This window comes from Cheilinus undulatus, linkage group 4 (assembly GCF_018320785.1).
Source record: "Cheilinus undulatus linkage group 4, ASM1832078v1, whole genome shotgun sequence".
NCBI lineage: Eukaryota > Metazoa > Chordata > Actinopteri > Labriformes > Labridae > Cheilinus > Cheilinus undulatus.
In genome coordinates, this window is record NC_054868.1 from 1,458,410 (window position 1) to 1,477,847 (window position 19,438).

A 19,438-nucleotide genomic window follows, 5' to 3' on the forward strand; every position below is an offset into this window, starting at 1 on the left:
TCCCTTGCTCTCAGAGACTTCTCCAGATTCTCTGAATCTGTTGATGACATTATGGACTGTAGATGGAGGGAGATTCAAATCTTCACTATTTTACCTTGGGGAGCTTTTTCTCTTAAAGTGAGCCACACTTTTTGGTTGCAGATTGGTGAACCTCTGCCCATCTTTACTTCTGAGAGACTCTGCCTCTCTAAAATGCTCTTTTTATACCCAGTCATGTGACTGACCTGTTGATAATTAACCTCATTAGTGTTAAAATGATCCTCAGGCTGGTTTTTATTAGTACCACTTACTTTTCCAGCCTTCTGTTGCCCTGTCCCTACTTTTTTGAGATGTGTTGCTGACATCAAATTCAAAATGAGCTATGTCTTTGTTGTTTCTGTTCTATTGTATATCAAATATGGGTTTATGAAATTCGATAATCATTGACTTCTGTTTTTATTTACACAGCGACCCAATGTTTGGGGAAGTAGGGTTGTAATAATCACAATAGTAGTGAAAGGACAAAAATGCATGATAACAATGTGAATAAAAGTAAACTTTATTTTTAAAGCACCTCGTTTACACTCAGTTTTGATATAGTCTAGACATCATAAAACCCTCCAGAGTACAAAAAAAACACCCAACATTTCTTCAACATCTTTAACACACTTTTAAATAACATTTAATGCAGTAAACATTCTAAAAGCTACCATGTAAATGTGGAATTTCATTGGACGAAGCAGTTCCACTTTGAGGTTGAACATGAATAACCCAAAATCTGGATTTTTCAAGAACATTCCCTTCTATTTTGTATTTTAAAAACCATTCATAATGTCTAATGCCAACATGGAAAGAGTCAGAGCGTAGCAACAGTATAATAAAACCTGTTACTAGGTTTGTCATGATAATCCTAAACTCCAGTATGACTGTGTTAGAAATAAAAAAGACAGCTCAACACCACAGCAGCAAGAATGGAAGTCCTACACACCCGATCTCTGGCCATTCCTTCATTTTTTTAACCTTTACAGCAGCGATGGCTGAGGCCGGAGGTGTTCTGTATTCTTTAAACCAATAGTCATGTAAACAAAATAATACAAAAGCAGTTTAATAAAGATGTAGACTTCGATGTTTGTGAGATTATCAACAGGTCAAAAAGAACAAAAACATCTGCAGAAATCTTTTAGAGCAGCCTGAACAAACTGTAGAACTTCAAATAGGTCTGCATGTTTAAAACTCTCACCAGTCTACAGTCGTGTTCAGCCCTTCTTTAACTGGCCGTCAAACGCAGCAGAGACGAAAAGATGGCGGTGATGATTCCTTCATGTTTTTCAGCTCTCCCATCGTCACATTATGAATGGAATAACAGCTTTCCTAGAGCGGGGGTAGTCCTCAAACCTCTGCAGGTAGTCTCTGGAAGACACCGTGAGACCCTGTTTACACCACACAGCAACATCCGATCCAGGCATTCATAGACTTTTATGCACACTAGTGGCAACTTTTGGAAAAGCGGGTGGAATTGACAACCCTTACTCCTCCCCAGTCCCGCCCACTTAAGTTGCCTAATATGGCTTACTACTTAGCAAAACTGGAGGGAAAAGTCACCAACAACCCCAGCTTCACCAACATTCCTTTCCTTTGTTTTTGAAAATGATGTGATCAAAGCTTATAAAACATTCCATCATCTGCCTTTTTTTAATTATTTATTTATAAATGTAGTGTTATTTACAGAAGAGAATTCATAATTCATTCCCCACCTACCCACTCCCCTCACATAGCAACAGGAAGGGTATAATTAAACAGAAAAGAAAGAGAAAAAAGAAGAAAAAAATTAATAATAAAATAAAAAAATCTCTACATAAACATCTGCATGTACATTATATGCACCATACACACATATACACATGCAGGTAAATCAAATGTCATTTCCGAAGTTTCCACAGTTTCAAAATTCATCATCTCAGAAAGAATTCAATCTGCCTCATCCTTTGTGCAAAAGAGCAAGAAAATTGTCCCATATCTCATTAAAGGCTTTTGGGTTCTTCTTCAAATTATATATTATTTTTTCTGGAGGAATATAAGATGAAAGCTCGTTCAACCACATATTTAAGCATGGTGATGTAACACTTTTCCATTTGAAGGCAATACACTTAACTGCAGCTATCAAGGCCATTTTAACAAATCTGATATTATATTCACAAGGTAAAGGTAGTATGGAATCATCTCCTAGTAATACTAACCTTGGATTTAAAGCAAACTCAAAATCAGTCACTTTTTTAATAGTGTCTTTAACATTTTTCCAAAACTCATTCAAATGGGAGCACGACCAAAACATATGAACAAGAGAGCCAGTCTCAATTTTGCATCTGGGGCACAAAGCCGAGAGATCGGGGTTCATTTTGTTTAGACGTTGTGGTGTATAATATACTCAATGAATCAAATTAAATTGTTGCAGTCTATGACGACTGTTAAATGAAAATGTCTGGCTCTTTCGACAGATTGCTTTCCACTGTTCATCCTTAATTTCAACCCCAATATCTTGCTCCCATTTAAGCTTTGGCCCTACTGAACAAGATGTCAGAAAGCTTCAATAACATATCATCTGTGTACATAAATGAAATGTCATTAAAGCTTATAAAACATTCCATCATCTGCCTTTGAGGATGATGTCATTAAAGCTTATAAAACATTCCATCATCTGCCTTTGAAGAAGATGTCATTAAAGCTTATATAACATTCCATCATCTGCCTTTGAAGAAGATGTCATTAAAGCTTATAAAACATTCCATCATCTGCCTTTGAAGAAGATGTCATTAAAGCTTATAACATTCCATTATCTGCCTTTGAAGAAGATGTCATTAAAGCTTATAAAACATTCCATCATCTGTATGAAGAAGATGTCATTAAAGCTTATAAAACATTCCATCATCTGCCTTTGAAGAAGATGTCATTAAAGCTTATAAAACATTCCATCATCTGCCTTTGAAGAAGATGTCATTAAAGCTTATAAAACATTCCATCATCTGCCTTTGAAGAAGATGTCATTAAAGCTTATAAAACATTCCATCATCTGCCTTTGAAGAAGATGTCATTAAAGCTTATATAACATTCCATCATCTGCCTTTGAAGAAGATGTCATTAAAGCTTATATAACATTCCATCATCTGCCTTTGAAGAAGATGTCATTAAAGCTTATAAAACATTCCATCATCTGCCTTTGAAGAAGATGTCACTAAAGCTTATAAAACATTCCATCATCTGCCTTTGAAGAAGATGTCACTAAAGCTTATATAACATTCCATCATCTGCCTTTGAAGAAGATGTCATTAAAGCTTATATAACATTCCATCATCTGCCTTTGAAGAAGATGTCATTAAAGCTTATAAAACATTCCATCATCTGCCTTTGAAGAAGATGTCATTAAAGCTTATAAAACATTCCATCATCTGCCTTTGAAGAAGATGTCATTAAAGCTTATAAAACATTCCATCATCTGCCTTTGAAGAAGATGTCATTAAAGCTTATAAAACATTCCATCATCTGCCTTTGAAGAAGATGTCATTAAAGCTTATATAACATTCCATCATCTGCCTTTGAAGAAGATGTCATTAAAGCTTATAAAACATTCCATCATCTGCCTTTGAAGAAGATGTCACTAAAGCTTATAAAACATTCCATCATCTGCCTTTGAAGAAGATGTCATTAAAGCTTATATAACATTCCATCATCTGCCTTTGAAGAAGATGTCATTAAAGCTTATAAAACATTCCATCATCTGCCTTTGAAGAAGATGTCACTAAAGCTTATATAACATTCCATCATCTGCCTTTGAAGAAGATGTCATTAAAGCTTATAAAACATTCCATCATTTGCCTTTGAAGAAGATGTCATTAAAGCTTATAAAACATTCCATCATCTGCCTTTGAAGAAGATGTCACTAAAGCTTATATAACATTCCATCATCTGCCTTTGAAGAAGATGTCATTAAAGCTTATAAAACATTCCATCATCTGCCTTTGAAGAAGATGTCACTAAAGCTTATAAAACATTCCATCATCTGCCTTTGAAGAAGATGTCATTAAAGCTTATATAACATTCCATCATCTGCCTTTGAAGATGTCACTAAAGCTTATAAAACATTCCATCTTCTGCCTTTGAAGAAGATGTCATTAAAGCTTATAAAACATTCCATCATCTGCCTTTGAAGAAGATGTCACTAAAGCTTATAAAACATTCCATCTTCTGCCTTTGAAGAAGATGTCACTAAAGCTTATAAAACATTCCATCATCTGCCTTTGAAGAAGATGTCATTAAAGCTTATAAAACATTCCATCATCTGCCTTTGAAGAAGATGTCACTAAAGCTTATATAACATTCCATCATCTGCCTTTGAAGAAGATGTCACTAAAGCTTATATAACATTCCATCATCTGCCTTTGAAGAAGATGTCACTAAAGCTTATAAAACATTCCATCATCTGCCTTTGAAGAAGATGTCACTAAAGCTTATAAAACATTCCATCATCTGCCTTTGAGGATGATGTCATCAAAGCTCTAAAAACATTCCATCCTTGCCTTTTACATTCAGACCAGGCTAGGCTGCCCCAGTTGTCATTCCAGTCTAACTAGTACTCCACAAGGTTTATTGTCTAAGTCCTTGGTTCCCAACCTGGGGTCCGGGACCCTCTTGAGGGGGTGCCAGAGATTTTTTTCCTTTAACCGCTTTTCTCCCTTAAAAATGCTTTTAGAGCACTGGTTTCAACTGGTGGGTCGGGACCCAAAAGTGATTTCACACAGCCATTCCCAGTGAGTCTCAGGTGAGTTCCAGGAAGAAATGTGGCAAAAGTCAATGATATGCTTTTATTTTGAAGGACATGTCTACATCTCTTTGTATTGATGCTACTTTTGTTCTAAAGTCCAAACGACCCCTTTAATGACTAGAAACACTTGGTCATACTGAAGAATTTAAGCAGCTAAGTTGTGGATAAGGAGGTGGTGGGTCTTGACTCTGGACCAGTTGAGAACTGCTGTTTTAAAGGACATGGTGAAATACTACAGAGAAAATAAACCCCTGGGGCTGAGAGCAGGGCAGTCCAACCTTAACCACAGATATTTGCACATCCGTCATGGCTGAAGTCTCTCCTAAAGTCAGCCACGAACATGAAGGAGTGATGTTGGAAGAGTTGTTTTCATAAGAAGCAGGTTTGACAGAGAATGTGTCATTAATGCAAAGTGTGAGCTGAGTCTGTGATAACCCAGCACTCATGCTAATGCTAGTGTAAACAAGGTAACAGGAATGAAGATAAACCTGATCCCAGCAGAGGACTGGATTCACACTGGTATTACTGGAAACAGCCTCAGAGCCCTGAAAACCTAAAAACCTAAAAAAAACAAATATCTGTGTATGTAGTAATCCTGGTGATCAGTTAGGGTCTAAATCAGGATGTCAGACTCAATCACAGCAGAGGCCAAATTGTGAATTTGGGTCTAACTTGAGGGCCTAACAGGGTCAAAATTTCCCATAAAGTGTCAACCTCATCTTCACCAGTAACAATTAAAAGGGAAAAAACTTAACATTGATAATGAATGATTTTGAGACAAAAAAAAAAAAAAGTGACTTTTAACAGTCAAAATGCTGGATAAAATTCAAAATTGTGAGCTCTCATTCATTTTAAATGTCAAGTTGTGAAAAAAAATGAAATTATGAGTTTTAAATTTCAAGATATGAGATAAAATTTTTAGATTTTTAAAGTCAATATTTGTGGTATAAAGTCAGAGTTAGAAGTTAAAAATGTCAAAATATGTCTTAAAAATTAAAATTAAAATTGTGAATTTAAATGGTCAAAATATGAGATAAAAGTCAAATTTATGATTTGAAAATGCCAAAACCATAACTTTAAGTCATGATTGTGTGATGCAAAATTGAAAATATGAAATGGAAATAGAAATTTCTTTCCCCACATTCCTGACTTTTGATCAAATTATTTCAACTCTTTACTCTTTCTAATTCTTATGACTGAAAAATGATATTTTCAATGATCAAGTTTACATTTTTATACGTGAGGAAATGTGCAGACCTCATACTAGAGGGCCAGTTCTAATAAAATAAAATGATATGATCTGGTGGGCCAGGTATAACTGTAACACAGTTACCCCCCAGGTTCCACCAACTGTTAACTTCACTAGTAGCAGCCCACAGCTGAAGTTAACACTCCACCTATCAGAGACGTTGCTGTGACACCACAGGATTGTGGGTAATGTAGTGCTATTGACTGCGATTGCACATAAACCATATTTTCCTGAGAATTAAGTAGATAATATACAAACTCAGATCATCATATATTTTTGATATAACTTCCCTAACCTCCTTCTGTTGAAAAACAGCCATTAAATTCATATCTAGCTGTATAACTGGTTGAACGCAGACATTTCACGGCTAAAGGCCCATTCAGCCAAACAAAGACGATGCTGTGATAGGCTGAATGGACAATCACCCTTTAATCTGCAGATATGTCCCTGATTTAAAATCAGATGTTGGCGCTACCTGTGGTGATGGAGGGCTCTGGACCCAATGGAGGCAGCGGTGAACAGAGCGAAGGCGAAGGATGGCAAAGACCACGCAGCTACGGCGAAACCAAACCACTCCACAATCTCACCAAAGAAATTAGCTCCAGACACGAGCTCAAACATCCCTCCTGACAGAAAAGAGAGATGATAAAATCCTGCTCCATGACGGAGGACGGGCTCAGGATCATGTCTGTATGACGACGGTGTTACCTCGCGGGATCCTGTAGATGGTCTCTCCTGGTTTCCTGAGGTTGCGTAGGATGTGGTCGCTGTGGATGTTGATGATCATCCCGACCGTGAACAGCAGGAGACCTACATCCATGAGGAGACCAGATAACATAAACACAAGCATTCAAATAAAAAGCAAGAGGTGTAAACCCATGGGTTCCACTGTTTTAAGTCTTCAACATCAGTGAGCAGATTTCAGGATTCATGGGGCTGAAAACGTTTGAGAAGATTTTAACCTGTTAGACTGAGAGCAATTAAACCTTTACATCGTGGTCACAAACCTGCAGCATTTCAATCAAGTCAGAATTCTGAGATTAAAGTCAGAATTCTGAGATTAAAGTCAGAATTCTGAGATTAAAGTCAGAATTCTGAGATTAAAGTCAGAATTCTGAGATTAAAGTCAGAATCCTGAGATTAAAGTCAGAATTCTGAGATTAAAGTCAGAATCCTGAGAGTAAAGTCAGAATTCTGAGATTAAAGTCAGAATTCTGAGATTAAAGTCAGAATCCTGAGATTAAAGTCAGAATTCTGAGATTAAAGTCAGAATCCTGAGATTAAAGTCAGAATTCTGAGATTAAAGTCAGAATCCTGAGATTAAAGTCAGAATTCTGAGATTAAAGTCAGAATCCTGAGATTAAAGTCAGAATTCTGAGATTAAAGTCAGAATCCTGAGATTAAAGTCAGAATTCTGAGATTAAAGTCAGAATCCTGAGATTAAAGTCAGAATTCTGAGATTAAAGTCAGAATCCTGAGATTAAAGTCAGAATTCTGAGATTAAAGTCAGAATTCTGAATTTTAAGTCAGAATTCTGACTTTGATCTCAGAAATCTTCTTCCATACCAGCGTGTCCAGATAAACCGGTGAGTTTTATCTTTTTGGCATGTCCCATCTCACTTGAGTTTTAGCATTTTTCTTAGAACAATCACACTCAGACACAAAAACAATACAGTCTAGATTAAACTTTAAAATTCGGCTAAATATTAAAATAAACAAACAAATCAATCATCCTTTCTCAAAACCTCCAGACTCATTATCACAGGATTTAATTTAACAACATAAATATGTTATAATCTTGAGAAAACAATCACAACGTACTATTTGTGTAAAACAGAGTCAAATAAATTATATGAATGCATGTCCTGTTAGGGCTTCCATACTTTTTGTAAACAGCTGAATGTTTCCAGCTCACCTGTGGTGATGCGGGCTTTCGTCAGCCAGGTGTGCTCAAACACAGCACAGTGCAGCAGGTGGTGACCCTGCAGGAAGCCGTTCAGCCCGCAGAAGACAGCGGCGAAGATGACGATCCGCAGTGGGACGGGTTGTCCTCTGGTCAGGAAGCTGTAGATAAAACTCCTAAAAAAAACATACTGGTTACTTCCTGTTGCATCCACGCCTTCAATCTGTGGTCATCATGAAACGTCTGCCTCCTCCTTACATCTGGACTAACCAAAGTCTCAGGCCCGAAACAGCCTGATTTGAAATAAAGACAGTACATACATTTAGTCAGGGCAGGTCATCATGTTGACTAGGATGGTTATTTTCACATCACAGAGGAGCAGTGGAATTTAAAAACAGCAGAAAAAAAGAAGGTATGACTTCACACTCACTTTATTTCTGTTATTTGAAACTTCAGGGCTACAGGATTCTGGATGTATTTATTGAAAAAGTCTGGTATCCTGTACATACTAGCATGGACGAAATTTTGATTTCAGAGGTGGGGGGGACACAACTGGTTTGAGTACAGGAGGTATGGTCAATAGACCTCATTTACATGAAATTATACCTAATTTTTGAGTAAAAATAAGCTATAATAAGCTATAATAAGATATAAAAGTAAGATTATCATCACCCTAACATTTGTTACAATGCTCAATCTCGACTAACATATCTTTATTCTTTCAACCTCACCTGTGAGCCTCCAGCCTCTCCTCCTCTACCTCCTCCTGTATCTTCTTCTGCATTTCTATTATCTGTCATCTGACAAAAATATATTGATGGATGACATATGAACAGTGGGACAATTTTGGATGCAACAATCATTGATTTTGATGGTATAGTCTGAATAAAAAACTCAGTTTCTCAATTATTATGTCTAATTTATTCACAAACAATATGGATGTATAAAATCACATTTATAATCTGAGGTTTTATTTTATTTTTCCCACAAACTTTCATTGTTAGTGTTTTTAAACAGTGGCTGCCTTTCAAAACACAAATACATGAAAAAAAATCAAAAAGTGTATCAATTTGGCTTTAAATATACGCTTTTTTAAAAATCTCTGTGTTGTTGAGGCTCAACAGTAATAATAATAATAATAATAATTATTATTATTATTATAATAATTATAATAATATTTTATTTATCAGCTCTTTCAATAAAACTCAAAGACACTTTACAAGAATAAAACAATTACATAATATGAACATATAAATTGCAATACATACGTTTATCATAAAGTTAAATAATAGAATATTAAAAAAAAATACTACTACTACTACTAATAATAATAATAATAATAATAATAATAATAATAATAATAATAATGATAGGAGGGGAGAGAGTCTGAGTTTCTGATGATGAGGGGAAGGAGTTTGTGGTGTAATGTGTTCCTCTGAGTAACTTACACTTTGACTTCTAAAGAAGTCTCTTATATCCAGTTTTCTTTTTTCGACATCTTGCCACCTGGCTGTACCTAATTACCAAACACACATACACACGCACGCACACATGCACACACACATTCAATGTTAATGTAAACGAAACCTCTGATATTAAAATCCGTGTAGCTGACGTGACCCAGGCAGAACAAATGCCCAACATGTTAACAACTTACAGCAGCAGATGAACGTGGACTCATGGCCAACTAGCTAAACACCGGTGTGCTCATGTGCTATAGTCCAGGCGCTGTTTACAACCAGATGGAGTGACAGCGGGGACGGCCAATCACACGTTAGCAAGAAACGGCATAGCCAATCGATGAGCTTGTGGGCCAGTGGGCGGTCTAAAGGGAAACAGGCTTCAGCTTGAGCAGCCGTTTTCCGCTTGGTCCTAGTGCTCAACCTGTCTCCATCAATATAGCGTAACATTGTTTTTGGATGGTAAAAATTGCAGGGGACCAAAACTGCCTTTTTAAAAAGTGCAGGGGACATGTCCCCCCCCCATTACGTCCTAGCATACTAGATACTAAATCTAAACTTTTACTAGCTTACTGATACAATCCTGATATATCACAGCTGATAGATAAATCAATATGATTGACATTCTTTGATTTTATAATTCTGACTTTTATCTCAGAATTCTGAATTTATTTGCAGAATTCTTACTTTGATCTCAGAATTCTGACTTCAATCGCAGAATTCTGACTTTCTTTCTGAAATTTCGCCAAAATTGCATGGTCAGGGGGCGAGTGTTAACCTACTCTGAAGTCCCATGATGTTCTGTGAAAGTGGGAGTGGCCTATTCCATGTCTGCCCATACGTCAAAACACGTTAATCAGTCCTGGTGAAACTTGATGCAGACAGTGGAATCATGGGAAACCAAAGACATGAGGACAGTTGGAGCTGGTTTTTTAACATTCCAAACGCCATGTTAAACATAAAATAGCTGTTACACCAGTTCCGTCCCTGTGTATTTATTTAGTGTACGCTGTGCTAACACCCTAGAATGTTCCAGCAGGTGAATAAATATAGTTTTAGGTAAAGTTTGTGTGTTTCTAGGTCGCTTTGACTCATAGTGACAGACTAGAGGAAGCTTTGGTCCTTTTAGTTTCCTCTTTCTCTTCTCTGGTCTTAGACAAACATCAGACTCTGTCTTTGCTTCTTCGTGTTTCTAAATAGTTTAAACTTCACTAACAATGACTAACCGTCACATACTTGTGACCTCTGACCTGTGGAAATAGTGCAGCATGAAGGTGCCGACCAGCAGGGTCCTCCCCGGTTCCGTAAGCTCATCCCCGGTTAGCAGCAGCAGCAGACCCGGTAGCAGGAAGGCCGGGACCTCCTGCAGAAACCAGCCGAGCCGTGCCGGGACGCAGGGGCCCCCCACCGGGCTGTATCTGCCGTACAGAGCACACCAACGTCTGTGACGTAATACGAAGGCCACGCCCAAAACGATAAGCACCCAGCTCAGATAGGAGACGGCGGCATCATGACATTCCATCGGACCGGCAAAGCTCCTGCTCGAGAGAGAGAGAGAGAGAGAGAGAGAGAGAGAGAGAGAGAAACTCGGCTCCGCTCGGCTGTTTCCGGAAACAGGGGAGGAGGGGAGAGAGAGAGACGTCAGAGAGATATGAGTCTGAGGAATCTTCTGGTTCAGTTTAAAGTCAGGCTGAGAGTTTCTGTTTGGTTCAGAAGTTTCTGGAATTCAAACTTTGATTTTTATAGTAGAACCGATTTTCTACATGTGAATGATTTTTTTAATTATTTAATGGATTGTAAAGAGAAACTATAAGAGGAATCACTTTTGGTTTATTTTTTCAGGGTGTAAAAAGAACATATACTTTTGCTCAAATTTTGACTTAAGTTCTATAATCCTTTCAAAAAAAGGGGCATTCAAAATGAAACAAACAACAGAGCATTAGGTTGACTGTCCTTTAAAGTTTACCAAACATTCTAACCTTGCCTTTCAAGATGATGTCATACTTTAAAGTTAAACATTGTCACCTTGCCGTGGAAGATGATGCCACCCTTTAAAGTTTACCAAACATTCTAACCTTGCCTCTGAAGATAATGACACCCTTTCAAGTTAAACATTCTAACCTTCCCTTAGAAGATATCTCCATCCTAAAAAGTTTATCAAAAATTCTAACCTTGCCTTTGAAGATGATGTCATCCTTTAAAGTTAAACATTCTAACCTTGCCTTAGAAGATAATGACACCCTTTCAATTTAAATATTCTAACCTTGCCTCTGAAGATAATGACACCCTTTCAAGTTAAACATTCTAACCTTGCCTTAGAAGATATCTCCATCCTAAAAAGTTTATCAAAAATTCTAACCTTGACTTTGAAGATGATGTCATCCCTTTAAAGTTAAACATTCTAACCTTGCCTTTCAAGATGATGTCATCCTTTAAAGTTTATCAAACCTTCTAACCTTGCCTTTGAAGATGATGTCATCCTTTAAAGTTAAACATTCTAACCTTGCCTTTCAAGATGATGCAATCCTTCAAAGTTCATCAAACATTCTAACCTAGCCTTTCAAGATGATGCCACCCTTTAAAGTTAAACACTATAACCTTGCCTTTGAAGATAATGTCATCCATTAAAGTTTATCAAACATTCTAAACTTGCCTTTGAAGATGATGCAATCCTTCAAAGTTCATCAAACATTCTAACCTTGTCTTTGAAGATGATGCCATCCTTTAAAGTTGAATATTCTAACCTTGCCTTTGGAGATAATGTCATCCATTAAAGTTCATTAATCATCCTAACCTTGCCTTTGAAGAATATGTCATCCATTAAAGTTCATCAAACATTCTAACCTTGCCTTTGAAGAAAATGTCATCCATTAAAGTTCATCAAACATCCTAACCTTGCCTTCGAAGATTATATCATCCTTTAAAGTTTATCAAACATCCTAACCTTGACTTTAAAGATGATGTCATCCTTCAAGTTTTATCAAATATTCTTACCTTTAGGTAAATTTTTCTGAAAGTGTTTCAAAATTTTTAGACCCAGTTTCACAGATTGCTGAGACTCTGCCCATCTTTACTTTTGAGATACTCTGCTCCTCTAAAATGCTCCTTTTAGTCACGTTACTGACTTGTTGACAGTTGACCTAGTTAGTTGCTAAATGCTCCTCCAGCTGTTTTTCACTTGCAACAAGTCAATACTTCTCCTGTCTGTTTTTTCTGTTCAATTGTGAATAGAATATGAGTTCTTGAGATTTGACAATCATTGACTTCTGTGTTAATTACATTTTATGCAGTGAACCAACTTTTTTGGAATTGGGTGTATAAAAAACTTGGAAATAGTTCTATCCTGTGGATTTTGCTGATCAGAGTCAAATGACTCACTATTCATCACTAAGAAGAGCCATGATTTCCATCACTATAATGATCTGATCTTAATTTTGAATAAACCAGTGGTCATTCAATGTTTAGAAAACATTTCTCTGGTTTCTCCTCTGGTTTAATAAACTCTGAGTCCTTATAGAGTCCTCCTCTTTTGTCTCTGTATAAGATTTAGTGAGTGTTTGGAGGTAAATGAATGACTATATCTTTACGAGAACCAGCTTCAACCTTCGAGGGGAAATTCTTACAACACCACATGGCTCACCAAGGTTTTATTTATTTCCTCAAATAACAGCTCTTCATAAGATTTATGAATGCAGCAACAGCCTCTAAGGTTTAGAATGGATTGTAATGTTAATGAATCAATTAATATATCAGACCTGCATGTTTCTGCAAAACATTTTCTGTAAGTATCTGGGCAACACCCCATAGACGGTATCTGGAAAGGAAATTTACCTTTCAAAATAGATAATTACAGGCCAATCAAAGTAGTAGGGGTAAACTACATAACGTGATCTCTACAGGCAGCCATTGTCACATCAGTGCTGAATTGTTCACTATCAGTGGAGCCAGCTGGTAAATTTAAGTCTTACTAAAGCTGGCAAAAACCATCTTTAACACCAAGAAAGTGTTATATTAACTGTAAAGAATGACATCATCTTCAAAGCCAGGTTAGAATATTTACTTAACTTCAAGAGGATGGCATCATCTTCAAAGGCAAGGTTAGAATATTTACTTAACTTCAAAGGATGGCATCATCTTCAAAGGCAAGGTTAGAATATTTACTTAACTTCAAAGGATGGCATCATGTTCAAAGGCAAGGTTAGAATATTTAATCAACTTTAAAGGATGGCATCATCTTCAAAGCCAGGTTAGAATATTTAATTAACTTTAAAGGATGGCATCATCTTCAAAGCCAGGTTAGAATATTTAATTAACTGTAAAGGATGACATCATCTTCAAAGCCAGGTTAGAATATTTAATTAACGTAAAGGATGACATCATCTTCAAAGCCAGGTTAGAATATTTAATTAACTTCAAAGGATGGCATCATCTTCAAAGGCAAGGTTAGAATATTTAATCAACTTTAAAGGATGGCATCATCTTCAAAGCCAGGTTAGAATATTTAATTAACTTTCAAAGGATGACATCATCTTCAAAGCCAGGTTAGAATATTTAATTAACTGTAAAGGATGACATCATCTTCAAAGCCAGGTTAGAATATTTAATTAACGTAAAGGATGACATCATCTTCAAAGCCAGGTTAGAATATTTAATTAACGTAAAGGATGACATCATCTTCAAAGCCAGGTTAGAATATTTAATTAACGTAAAGGATGACATCATCTTCAAAGGCAAGGTAAGGATATTTAATTACTTTCAAAGGATGGCATCATCTTCAAAGGCAAGGTTAGAATATTTAATTAACTTCAAAGGATGGCATCATTTTCAAAGCCAGGTTAGAATATTTAATCAACTGTAAAGGATGACATCATCTTCAAAGCCAGGTTAGAATATTTAATTTACTGTATAGGATGGCATCATCTTCAAAGCTAGGTTAGAATATTTAATTAACTGTATAGAATGGCATCATCTTCAAAGCCAGGTTAGAATATTTAATCAACTTTAAAGGATGGCATCATCTTCAAAGCCAGGTTAGAATATTTAATTAACTGTAAAGGATGACATCATCTTCAAAGCCAGGTTAGAATATTTAATTAAACGTAAAGGATGACATCATCTTCAAAGCCAGGTTAGAATATTTAATAAACGTAAAGGATGACATCATCTTCAAAGCAAGGTTAGGATATTTAATTACCTTCAAAGGATGGCATCATCTTCAAAGGCAAGGTTAGAATATTTAATTAACTCCAAAGGATGGCATCATCATCAAAGCCATGTTAGAATATTTAATTAACGTAAAGGATGGCATCATCATCAAAGCCAGGTTAGAATATTTAATTAACGTAAAGGATGGCATCATCTTCAAAGGCAAGGTTAGAATATTTAATTAACTCCAAAGGATGGCATCATCATCAAAGCCAGGTTGGAATATTTAATTAACGTAAAGGATGGCATCATCATCAAAGCCAGGTTAGAATATTTAATTTACTGTAAAGGATGGCATCATCTTCAAAGCCAGGTTAGAATATTTAATTAACGTAAAGGATGACATCATCTTCAAAGGCAAGGTTAGGATATTTAATTACCTTCAAAGGATGACATCATCTTCAAAGGCAAGGTTAGAATATTTAATTAACTCCAAAGGATGGCATCATGTTCAAAGCCAGGTTAGAATATTTAATTAACTGTAAAGGATGACATCATCATCAAAGCCAGGTTAGAATATTTAAATAACTGTAAAGGATGACATCATCTTCAAAGCCAGGTTAGAATATTTAATTAACGTAAAGGATGACATCATCTTCAAAGGCAAGGTTAGGATATTTAATTACCTTCAAAGGATGACATCATCTTCAAAGGCAAGGTTAGAATATTTAATTAACTCCAAAGGATGGCATCATGTTCAAAGCCAGGTTAGAATATTTAATTAACTGTAAAGGATGACATCATCATCAAAGCCAGGTTAGAATATTTAAATAACTGTAAAGGATGACATCATCTTCAAAGCCAGGTTAGAATATTTAAATAACTGTAAAGGATGAAATCATCTTCAAAGGCAAGGTTAGTATAATTAATTAACTGTAGAGCATAACATCATCTTCATAGCAAGGACAAAATGTTGGTGAAGCTTGGGATGTTGGGGACTTTTTCCCTCCAGCTTTGCAAATTGAAGGCCATAGCTGGTAATTTTTTCAAAGTGGAACAGTGGTTGGACCACCCACTTTTCCAGAAGGTGCCACCAAAGGACAGTCAAGATAAGGGCAAGACTGTTGGTATATCTGTGATCTAATAATGACAACATCTTTTCCACCAGTGTGGTTCTTTGCTCTTCTTTAATAAAGAAATGTTGTCCAGTTGTGATCAAACTGCTGCTTTAGTTGCTTCCACGCCTGTCTTTGTAAGAGGACTGGAGTCACTTCGACTTAACCACTACTGTAGCCTCTTTCTTCTCTAATGATGCTGATTGGTCCGGTCATTCTATGACCAGGAACCAGCGAATCAGCTTGAAGCTCTGAGAGATGGATCCTCCTGATGACAGACATAGATCTGAACAATATGAGGTTAATGAAAAGGACCATTGAAGCACCAAAGTGATAAAACTCAGCACTAAGGGGAACCTTTCGATCACATCAGTGGTTTCTAACCACCAGGCAATAGTTCTAGTTCAGACGTTTGAATGTTTCTGATGTTTATTTGTGCTCCTTCTGTCATAGCTTCATCCATCCTGTGTTTTTCTCCATATTCTAATGTGTTAAAGCTCTGTTCACACTGAAGTTAGTTAACACCATAAAATAAAGAGTTAAATAAAGAGTAATCAGAGAGTAAATACCTTTAAATGAAGCAGTAGTCTGTTAAATTCTCCTCTCTTGACTGAGCGCTGGCAGGAGAGGAGTAGGAGGAGTCAAACCCCTTAAACTGTACGCCTCTACATCTAGGACAGGTTCAGTCATGTGTTAGATCTTTGTTTCCTTTGTAAGAGGTTCAAAGTCCAGAGAGAAAACAAGATGAAAAACTCCAGAGTTCAGGTCAGTGAGGAGGATTCTGGTTGAATCCTGATATCCAGGTAAAAAAGATAAACAAATAAAATTTGAAGAATCTAAAGGATGAAAAACACATCCATCCATCTGTCTGCAGAAATGATTAATACTTGCAAAAGAAAAATACATTCCAGAAACAGAAAGCACTCTGTAAAACACAAAAACATGTGTTTTGTTGAGGAAAAAAGACAGTGTAGGAGGCAACATTTTTTTAAAAAACTAAAACTCATGACCCAAAAAGAGTAGGGAATCACAAAAGTTTTCAGTGGAACAAAAATATCACTAAAAAACAAACAAACAAACAAAAAACAGAAAAATCAATCTAAGAATCTATGAATCATCTTTGATATTTATGATATATTTAATATAAATCAGGACTAAATAAAGTCTGAATGCTCTCTTTAGCTGGATCTGATTGTGATGACATGTCCTGTTATTGACCTCCAACAGAAACACGTTGGTAGTGTTATTACATTAAGTCTATGCTGCCCCCTGCTGGTCAGGGTTTACAGTAGAGTTTATTTCTCAGAGATCTTCTCTTCAGCTCATTTTTAAACTGTCAGAAACCTTCAAAGAAACACTTCAGAGATTTATTCTGCATTTTTTATGACTGTAAATTTCCTGTTAACGGTTAAATGTTATTTATAATCACATACAGGATAAAAATAAGCACAAATACACATGAACCAATTCCAAAAAAGTTGGGTCACTGTCTAAAATGTAAATAGAAAAAGAAGTCAACGATTGTCTAATCTCATAAACTCATGTCTTATTCACATTAGAACAGAAAAAACATATCAGATGTTAAACAGAGCATTTCATGAAGATATTAGCTCATTTTGAATTTTTTGGCAGCAACATATCTCAAAAAGGTAAGGACAGACCTCAACAGGTGGAAGATCTTACCACTTACCCTACTAGAGAGACTCAACATTATTGAAATGAATATTCTTCCACGATTTTTATTTCTATTCCAGAACCTGCCACTGTATATAGTACCCACATGTTTCAGAGTTTGGGAGGATTTACTGAGGGACTTCATATGGGATGAAAAAAAGCCAAGAGTAAAACTTAAGAGTTTGCAAAGAAGGAAAGAAAATGGAGGACTTGCATTGCCTAATTTGGTTAATTACTATTATGCAGCACAAATAAAAACAATTTTAATATGGATGAATAAAGATATGCTCCCAAAATGGAAATTGATAGAATTTAAGTTGGCAAGTCCAATTAGCACATTAATTTTTTCAAGTTATAAGAAATCACCATTTAAAGAAGAGAATGACTCCATAAAAGACACCCTTAAAACCTGGAGGAGAATGTGTAAAGTAATGGAGGTTAAAGATCAACAGATTATATGCTTAAGAGAAATAGCAAGGGACCCAGACTTTACCCCCAATGCCTATGATAAGGCCTTTAAAACATGGGAGAGTAAAGGACTTATACGCTTTTACCAGATGTTTACTGAAGAGGGAATTGATTCTTTTGAAAATCTGGCAAGAAAATATGGACTTGAGAATAATCACCTCTATCGATACCTACAAGTCAGGAGTTATATTAAAGAAAAAGTTCAAATTGGAAAATTAGAAGATCTCCATCCCCTCCTGAGGCAAATAGTAAAGATTAACCAAAGTCATAACATTAAAAATATTATTGGTCAGACCTACCAAATACTCCAGGAAGATAAAAATGAAGATATGAGGAACATCAAGCGGAAATGGGAGAAGGAGTTAGGCACAGTTATATCTGAACAAGAGTGGAATCAGAGTTTTAAGGACATCTACCTCAACATTAAATCCCCATACTGGCAGGAGTACGCTTGGAAGATAAATGTAAGGTACGTCAGGACACCATCAGCTATCTCCAAGTTTACAGGAAATAAAGTCAGATGCTGGAGAGAGTGTGGGGAAAATAATGCAGATTATGTGCATATATTCTTCACATGCAAAAAATTACAAATGTTTTGGTCAGATGTCTTTAGAGAAATTGAACAGATGTTGGGTAGAATAGGATGTCAAGAAAAACACATTCTACTAGGACTAAGTCCCAAAGGTCTCAGAAATGAATCATATCTTTTTTGGGTTCTGAGAATAACAGCACTAAAGCAAATCACAAGAAACTGGAAGAAAATAGAAGCTCCAAATGTGAAAAAGTGGTTAGAAACTGTAGAGAACATATATAACATGGAAAAAATAACTTACAAAATGAAAATGAAAGAAAGGTTGAAAAAAGAAAGACGGGCCCTCTTCACACCAAAGGGGAAAATTGTTACCAAACTATGGGACAAATAAAAATATATAAAATGACACATATACATTTAAATACTGTGCTTAGCCCCTTACACGATGAAATAAAAAAGCCTTTTTTTTTTTTTTTTTAATATGTGTTTATTATTTTTATTCTAATACGTACATATGCATTTATTTATTTATTTTTTCTCCATATAGGTCAGGGGAGGTATTGATCTACTTAAGTGCAAGGAAACGCATGAAGGGTGGGCACATATATCTGAATAGATGTCAAATTCATAACAGGGCTAGCTTTAGATTTCTGCTAATCTGTGGACCCTTTTTCTCTTGAAGTGGACTTCTATTATTTTATTTTACCAATATGGAAATGCATGGGTATGTGTGCATGTATGTGTATATGGGCATGGATGTTTGTGTGTATGTGGGTATGTGTGTGTATATGGGTTTATACATATGTATGTGTGTGTATATGGGTATGTGTATGTTTATGTTTGTGTATGTATGTGTATATGCATATGTATGTGTGTGTGTGTATGTATGTATGCATATATCTAAATACATATAATCCCCCCCTCCCCCCTCTTTTTCCTTTTTCCTTAATCTGTACAGGTGAGGGTGAACAAAGGGTGAGGGAACAAGGGTTTAAATCATAAAATGGGAAAATGTGTCAATGTAAATATGTGACAAAGAAATGTGATTCTCTGTATCAATTTCTCCTTATTGACACAATAAAGTATAAAAAAATAAA

At 36.0% G+C, this 19,438-nt stretch overlaps 1 protein-coding gene across 1 annotated transcript; it reads right to left on the reverse strand.

Moving 5' to 3' along the window:
* Window positions 1–522: 522 nt before the first annotated feature.
* srd5a2a (steroid-5-alpha-reductase, alpha polypeptide 2a) lies at window positions 523–10,946 on the reverse strand. Its single transcript, XM_041785872.1, has 5 exons — window positions 10,658–10,946; window positions 7,960–8,123; window positions 6,753–6,854; window positions 6,520–6,670; window positions 523–1,389 (listed from the first exon to the last, which is right to left on the reverse strand). Exons 1-5 carry the CDS (start codon window positions 10,927–10,929, stop codon window positions 1,323–1,325), a joined length of 756 nt encoding a protein of 251 aa, XP_041641806.1. The 5' UTR covers window positions 10,930–10,946; the 3' UTR covers window positions 523–1,322.
* Between the last annotated feature and the right edge of the window lie 8,492 nt (window positions 10,947–19,438).

Coding starts and splice junctions, on each gene's coding strand:
- srd5a2a (XM_041785872.1), bottom strand. CDS start 10,929: ATGGAATGTCATGATGCCGCCGTCTCCTATCTGAGCTGGGTGCTTATC. Junction 8,124..10,657: donor ATGCTGCACTATTTCCACAG/GTCAGAGGTCAC, acceptor TGTTTTTTTTAG/GAGTTTTATCTACAGCTTCC. Junction 6,671..6,752: donor CATCTACAGGATCCCGCGAG/GTAACACCGTCG, acceptor CTTTTCTGTCAG/GAGGGATGTTTGAGCTCGTG.